Raw genomic sequence first — 8,509 nt, 5'->3', positions numbered from 1 at the left:
GTCTTCTAAGTAAACGGGTTTACTAAAAGTAACCGTATATCGCCAACCTTTTTAACTAGTCAATGTCATTGCCATCCATATATTGCCAGAATCGAAATTAATGTCATGATTGAATGTCATACATATTCAATTAGCTGAATTCGTTGATATCAAACAAGATTTATAAACCTGGATACAACCATTCCCACTTGGACTACCATTTAATGTACTCATTGATTTTAATATCATTATCTCCAAGGAAAGCGTAGAACTTTTTGATTACAGATAATCCCAAGTATGACAAAATTAGTATGGTTGCTAACACAACACATTCACAGGAAACTATCAACAATAGGTCTGTTCCACGAGCTACATTAAAACTCAAGTACAACGCAAGTAAAGTACGAAGTGAGAGCGTAACACAAAAAAGTACCAAATTACGGTCCTTACACAGATTTTCATGGAACAGCTTTGTGTAAAGTCTGATAGGAATACCAGTTCCGCGCAAATAAACAATACAATAATATAAATTCAAACCAAAACAGCTGATTCACACATCACACAAATTTTACTCGAAATAAAATGTACGAGTAAAGTCTCTGTAGCATTTTCAAATTTCGATAGAGATGTTACGCTCTCTCAAATGCTCTCATTTACTTGAAAATTTTCTGGTGGAACGTACAGTGTTACTCAAAGTTATTCGTGGAATAGACCTAATATCTATGTATGGTATTATCAGACTCAAAATTAAATCACATGGTTAAATATCATTGACATTCAAATAACTGGATTCCTCTGTATCATATAAAATGCATTAATCTAGATACAACTATTCCAGCCTAGCCTACGGATTATTATGTGATCCAAAATTAAATACCCGCTATTATTAGTATCAGTGTCAGCTAACACAAAGAACTATCTTTGGCCTTTGACTTATTTTAAGAATGTCACTATAGCACTGTTAACACAATTTGAAACAACACTAACAGGAAATCGACGATAGTATCTTTGACATATAAATAAAATATCATCAGAATTAAAAATGTGATGGTTGTATGTCATTGATATTCATAAAAATAGATTTTACCATCTCTATAATATATAATTTATAAAATTAGATTATGATTATGAAGTTATATCCATTCCAACTTAACCTACTAACCCGACCCAAAATAAAATACCCGTTGTCATTAATATCTGTGTCACCATGGACATCAAACTACCTTCTACTTGGCACTAATCCTAGATTTTTGCAAACCCCAAGTCACTGTATATATTGATGCTAAAATATCTTTTATCAAGACTAATAGAATACTGGCTAACAGAATAAGTGTTATGATATTATTCAAGAATACTTATGAAACTGAATGCAATTATATCCATTCAGTTACTTACTGCTCTACGAACCTAAACCAAATTTATATTCATATTCTTAGATATACTACTAGATATGTATTGTCAGCTTAATATCATGGTTAGATAACATTGTTGTATTATATATTGTTGTATTATTGAATATCAAGTAAAACGTGTGAACTTGAATGTAGCCACTCCCGTCCATTTACACTATGACGAATCAAAAATTACTTAATATCGTATAGCAAAATATAAACGGATAAACCATAAATATGTTAATACCCTTAGTAGAGTTGAAAAATAAAGTAAAAGAATACTTCTCATTCATTCTCACCAGTGGAATATAATGTTCTGCTATACAAGCTATGGTTTATTTCTTCTGTTATATCCAAGATTAAGCGGTTTCTCTTGATGTCTTATAATCTATCAAAAGTCTATAAGAACTTATCCTGATCTACATTACATTCTCAACAAAATGAGTCTGTCTGAAGATACTGAATGTCAACTCTGCTTGGAAATGAATGAAACCTCACTTCACTTTCTCTGTGACGGCCAGACTTTAATCTGAACATCTAATGTTAGGATGTCCTCAACAGCTGACATTCTAGTTTTCATATCATATCTCCTATTAGTGTCAGGGTTGTAAGAATTTTGGATAGAGATGCTCCTAATCTAGACCGGATAACCATTGTACAACGTCATTAATACACAGATTGTAGATGTGTTTTGATAAACATTTAAGTAAGTTGCTTGCTTGGCAATTTGTTTAGCTGAACCATAAACTTGGATCTATTCTTTTTTATTTTTTAAAAATTAAAATAATGTTAAGAAGAAGAAGACTTTTCAAAGTTCCATGGTATATGAGGACGAATGACATCCTTAGGGACATCAAGATTGATCCCATCAAAAAATACATAAGGGATAGAGCCCTGAAATTATTTGCGAAATCTGACAGACTTATCAACACCGCGTTATCAAATCAGAATCGTTATCAGAATGGTTACAGGCTCCTCGGGGAGGTGTGCAGATCTGAGGTCAATTATTGCTTAGTCTGATGAAGTGTTACACAATAATCTAGTCAAGGCACAAAGAGGGGTTTTGAAGAAACCTCGCAGTTAATAGAGAGTAAAAGTGCTCAGGTGCACTGACTCAACTAGCCTCAACATAATAAAGTTTTTGCATACAATTAAGTTACATTATTAACTATCATTAATTTTTACTTTAAAACTTTTATTAATATTTATATGAGTATTTAAATATTTTTTTACTTATCATCTAACATAGATCACGTTACACATTTGATGACAATAGTTTAACAGTATAAAAGTAGAATACTAACTCACTAATATATCTAATTGTATCTAATACTAAAATAAGAAAAATAATGTTTTTATTATTATATATGATATTTATATTAGTATATATCTCAAATAATAATGTTTTTTAAAACCAAATAACTGAAAAATTATTCATGCATAGAAGAATATATAAAGATCTGTATGAAATGAAATTTTCTGGTATTGATTCTCGCATTAAGTAACAAGTTAGCCTATGGAAATTAATACCACAAATAATCTAAAATTACTTATGCTGCAAACTATCTTCAGCAACTTTAAATATCATAACATTTTTAAAGTCAATCTCATCGGACATCTGTTAATCACTAATACGTGGCTAATTCTTGGAGTTTCACACAAGCACGTTTTTACTATTAGACATTATCTCAGCCATCATTGCACTATAATTGCGATTCATTAAAAACTTTATGCAAGTTTATGTGTATAACAGATTTATTACTTTTGACATTTAGAAAAACTGGACAGTACCATACGTATTTCAGATCAAGGCTTAATAAAATCTTCTGAAGAATATCTATGTTCGTAGCATGGTTCATTTCAGCAACAAAAAAAATGTTTAATTTTATATTAAAACAAATTGTTTAGCATAAAATTGTTTGATGAATGCAAATATTTTCATAACTGCATAAAAGATACATTGTTGTTATATTAATTATGAATATTTTGAAATAAAATTATAATTTAAATAATAAAAAAAAATTGTGTGTTCCATGACACGCGACCTTATACGAATGAGACCGCTTTTCTCATTCATAAAAGATATAAGGAGTAAATGAATTTTAAATACAAAAATTGATTTTAAGTCTAAGACAAATTTTTTGACTGATTTATGGTTATTTCTATTATGAATGTTACTATATATCTATTATAAGTAGTCTTTAGAAATGTTTATTTGTCCTTCGCTATATAATTTTAAACTGCAAGTGCCAGTCTTCGAACCTTCTCAAATATAGAACCTAAATTTGTATGTTAATACACTGCGCTAACCTAACACTTAAATTGATCGACCAATATTACAATGAAGCTAACATCAGTGAGGTCGAATACAAACGTGAACTCATATCACTCCACACTGATGCAGTCCCTTCGTCGAGACCTAGACTGACTCCCAACAAGGTTCTCAACAGGACTCCGCCTAATATCTTCTAGAAGAACGTCGTCTCCCCCGTGCAACAAGAATTTTCCTAGCTCAATTGAGATTAGGATATAGCCATTTGCTAAACAGTTACTTGTCACGTATAAACATGTGCATTTCTAATTTATGCCCAAGCTGCAGCTCTACCCCCATGACGTCGCCCATCTGTTCTCTTGTCCCACTGCACACACTAATTCAAGTCCAATGAAGGACTTAAGGACTCATCTCCTTGAGGTAGCTAGGTTTCTACGGCTGGACCCTGGTTGATTTCAATTATATCCTTTCCTCCTTCCTACTATTCCCTTAATTCTAACCCCACCCCCCTACCCATATATTTGTCTTGTAATCCTTAATTGTTACCTGCTCTTCAGATCCCGGCAGGCTACAATAACAACACTTAAATTTCATTGTTGTAATTTGGAGTTTGGATATTTTATATGATTTTATATGGAGTTTGGATATGTTATATATGATTAATTAGTAGCAGTTGTATTAAATTTAAAAAATTATAAAATTAGATTATTTTTTAGAAACAAAAAAAATGTATTTCCATATATACAAAATAATCATTAATAATAAATAATAATTTACATTTACATGTAAAAAAAAAATATCATAACAAAAAAAATTTAATGTTTGTTTATAAATAAAATTCAACTTTATTAAAAATTTTAATCACAAAAAAAGTCTTTATGGTCATAATGAATTCATAAATTAAGGAATGAAGTTATAAGCTAATTTTACTAAATATTTTAAATTAAATTCAATACAATACAATGCCACTTTGCGGTTTTATGCTCGTATAGTGCTTTGACACTATACTGATATTAATTGTTATGGCCATTCATCGTGTACGGTATAGAAACTTAAACCATTGCCTTCTGGCTTATGCCAGGATGGTAATATAACAGTACGCCAAAAGGTTCTAAAAAGTACAAATCTTGATATCATTTCTTTAACAAGCATTTCTAAAACTTACCGTCCTCTAACTAAACCAAGAAACATTTTCCAATTCTTTTTCGGACCGAAGTCATATGGATTAACATAACATCTATTATGACCTGATAAGCGTTTACGTTCTGAATCATTAATATTTGCCTCTATGCTAGTTTCGCCACGTGTGATCAGCCTCGCATGCCAAATGCAGAGTGTACCCAAAGCCAAAACTACAGCCACATTAACAAATGCCATAAACATTAAAGCACGACGTTTCTCTGGTGTTACGGATAATTCATTAAATGTTGGTGTTGGCAAATTATGTTCAGCTGGTAATAATATTTCATCATCATATTCATTACCATGCGTCTATAAAAAAGTTAAATATAAAAAAAGGAACTATTACTCAAGATTTTTCATATACAATATTTATATGATCACTTACCACCGGAATAATATGTCCACTTAAATTAAATTTAACAGGTTGCCCTATTAGCGGTTCTGTTTCTATCCAATTATCACCATGTTCTAACCATAAATAGTTATAGCCTATTTCAAAACCAAATACGATTAGGAATAAACACCCAATCGTAGTATAGGCCATGTAAAGGAAGAAGTATCGATGATTACTATAACCGACGCAGTTATTAAGCCATGCTGCACATAAATCAATTAACATTTATATTTAATTAACTTAATTACATTTACTTAAATGAAGTTATTGCTTAATTTAAGAAAGCCAAAGGTTTGGTATATCCAACTTATTTAGTTGAAAGTACGTCAATTCAGTATTGTTTATATTTGCTATGTAAATATAAATGCTAAATAAATTTTTAAATAGCATTTTACACAAAATAAAAATATCTAATATTAATAAAATTAATAGTTGAAATTAATGTTTAGGTGAAAATACGTCAATTCAGTATTATTTATATTTGCAGTGAAAATATAAATCCAAAATAAAAATTTTTAAATAGCATTTTACACAAAATAAAAATATCTAATATTAATACAATTAAGCTTTGTTGATTTTTATGTTTTGCTTTTTTAAAACACAATATTTAAATATTAACACAATTTATTTAAACTAAAATTAAACAATACACTTTTAAAGATTTAAAAATTAAACGAATAAGTATAATATATTTTAATACATATATATGTATATGTTGGACTTCGTTCAAAGTGTAATAAATTCATATGATGTCTTAGTCCAAGAAACCAAAAAATTGAATGGCTATCTGTTATTACTTTACTAGTAATGTGTATTGAAGTTTAAATAGTTGGAAATACGGAATCCTAAAGAAACGCTCAGCTTAACAATACCAGTCCCCATTACTACCCTCACATCAGAGTTCTATGTCCATAACCGATCATATGCTATGTCCATAACATATGCTGATAGAAAGATTTACCGGCATTTTATAAAAATACACTGCTATTCAGTTCAGTTCCGGTTTTCGCTCTAATAAAAATATTGGTTTTTTTCGGTTCGGTTTCGGTTCGAAGTTTTGAGTTTTTTCAGTTCCGGTTTAAAACAAAAAACATATATCGGTTCGGTTCCGATTTTCGCACCGACAAAAATGGCGAAAAAAGTTTTTTGGTTCCGGTTTGAAGCCCTAGTTAGAAGCATATACCAAATTGATTTATAACTTTGCCCAATCAAGCTGAGAAGATAATATATCTCAGTTCGAGTTAGCTTTAAATTACTATTCCTGCTTAAAGATAATAAGTCTCAATTCGTGATAACTTTAAATTACTGTCAATGCACACACTAAGTTCTTTTCCATTTTAAAACTTCTTAACAATACAACGAGATTAATAAATTTGTAGAGCAGCTGTGTGAAGGCTATTGCTACTCAACATAACAAAAGCTTCCTTATATGTTGATTACTCTAACATAATTTGTATAATTCTTTAATTTATACACTTACGACAATGATGATCCATTTTTAAAACACATTTATTACAAACTGAGCAATGATGAGTACGTGGAGGTTTTGGAAGTATGCATTTCTTACAAATACTAACAGCTTCAATGAGTTGAACACCCTAAACAAGACATTTTATATAAAGGATTTTGATGTAAACATAAAAAATAATATTACCTCAGGTGGTTTCCCGGCTGGAGTAATACTGGCCATTACATAATGAAAAATAACATTTATTAAAAGCCAATTTCCTATTACTAAAAGTATTATAGTGCCTATTGTACTTTTAGCCCACCAATATGGTAAGCCAATCCAATAAGCAATTGTTACTACAGCTGTAGTTAATATAGCTACACCTATAACAAAAAACTACTCAAGAGAGAGAACGGTATGAAATATATTATATCATGGTAGAGTTTTGCATACTTACTGGGCCTAATAGATGTGTATAATTATCGACAATCCAAAAGATCGGTTCCATGCACACATCGGTGGCATAAGAAGGATTTGTGTGTATATTATATGTTAAGGAATGAAAACAAAGTTTCATATAAGCGTAACGTAATTGCAAACGAGCTCTAAAATAAAAAATTTTTGCTTAAATAAAATATTTATTAATATTATTAATAAAAAATGCATACATTAAATTTTTTGTGGAATTTCTCCACCGCCAAGTAAACTTCGTCATTTTGTTTATTCTACTTATTTATAAAACTTATTGTAACTGAATTATTTCATCTCCACACATATATTGAGAAATATTTCTATACTTATTTAATTTTAATAATATTTACATTATCTTTAATTATTGTATTGAACTATTTTGGTTTTTATCAAAACAATTCGTTTTGACATTTTTGACAGCCGAAAAATTACTCTCCCATAATCTAAAAGAGCAAAAAGTGAGTATTACCAGCACAAAAATTTCAAAAAACAAGATAAACCACAAAAAATTACACAAATTAAATGGATTACACTAAATTGAACTATAAGTGTTATTGTTTAGTTTTATGGTTCAAAAAAAAAACATAATGACCTCGAGATAATACTTAAAACGTGGATAATAAATAATACCATTATTCGAATGTAGTCTTTAATAAACAGCATGTTTAAATAAATTAAAAATTTATTTAAAATAAGTTTTTTTTTATATATAAATATAGTGTGATTTGATTTGATACATATATTTACAAATTTATATGTCTACTAACACTACAAAGTATATTAGATTACTCTAAAATGTTGGATTGAGCAACAAAATTTGACAGATCGAGAGTAAATCTACATTAAATCTAGATTTTCCAATTGAAATCGCTATAAGTTTAAAAATATTAATTAAAATTGATTTGCAATACGTAATTACAAATTTATTCACTACTGAAAATTTGTTTTTATTTTAAATTTGTTTTGATTCTCAGCTTTATTTCCTCTTTATTTTTTTGAAACTTGCACCCATATTTACCGTACTAAAAATCTTCGGATGGCATTTACTAAGCCAAAGAAGGCATTTCATTGTGCACTTCTTTACATGAATTTCACATATTTTTTATATGACAAATGTGCTTAAACTTTATATACTAATCGAAACAAATATGAAAATAAGTTTCGATAATGGGTACCTCTACTAAAATTAAATCTGTGTTTTTAGTTACTTAAAACTAGGACAAAATAGTTTTATGTCACCGTAATGTTAAGAGAGTTTAATTCACACGATAAGTGTACGAAATTGATTATAAGCTTGAAGGTTGCAGTATATTAGTATATTATTATATATTACATATTTATGTATACTATTTGATTTTAGCTAGATTTTT

At 29.2% G+C, this 8,509-nt stretch overlaps 1 protein-coding gene across 1 annotated transcript; it reads right to left on the bottom strand.

Annotated features, from left to right (window-relative positions):
- Positions 1–4,472: 4,472 nt before the first annotated feature.
- On the bottom strand, positions 4,473–7,490 carry LOC119685686 (palmitoyltransferase ZDHHC16-like). Its single transcript, XM_038100043.1, has 7 exons — positions 7,337–7,490; positions 7,126–7,273; positions 6,873–7,064; positions 6,699–6,816; positions 5,210–5,421; positions 4,808–5,133; positions 4,473–4,753 (listed from the first exon to the last, which is right to left on the bottom strand). The coding sequence occupies exons 1-7, from the start codon at positions 7,381–7,383 to the stop codon at positions 4,663–4,665; spliced, it is 1,134 nt and encodes a 377-aa protein (XP_037955971.1). The 5' UTR covers positions 7,384–7,490; the 3' UTR covers positions 4,473–4,662.
- Positions 7,491–8,509: the final 1,019 nt, after the last annotated feature.

Source organism: Teleopsis dalmanni, chromosome 2 (assembly GCF_002237135.1).
Source record: "Teleopsis dalmanni isolate 2A chromosome 2, ASM223713v2, whole genome shotgun sequence".
NCBI classification, from domain to species: Eukaryota; Metazoa; Arthropoda; class Insecta; order Diptera; family Diopsidae; genus Teleopsis; species Teleopsis dalmanni.
The sequence above is the reverse complement of the archived record's forward strand: the minus strand, read 5'-3'. Positions and strand labels throughout refer to the sequence as shown.

Coding starts and splice junctions, on each gene's coding strand:
- LOC119685686 (XM_038100043.1), bottom strand. CDS start 7,383: ATGACGAAGTTTACTTGGCGGTGGAGAAATTCCACAAAAAATTTAAT. Junction 7,274..7,336: donor AATTCCACAAAAAATTTAAT/GTATGCATTTTT, acceptor TTTTTATTTTAG/AGCTCGTTTGCAATTACGTT. Junction 5,134..5,209: donor GTGGACATATTATTCCGGTG/GTAAGTGATCAT, acceptor ACTTTTTTATAG/ACGCATGGTAATGAATATGA.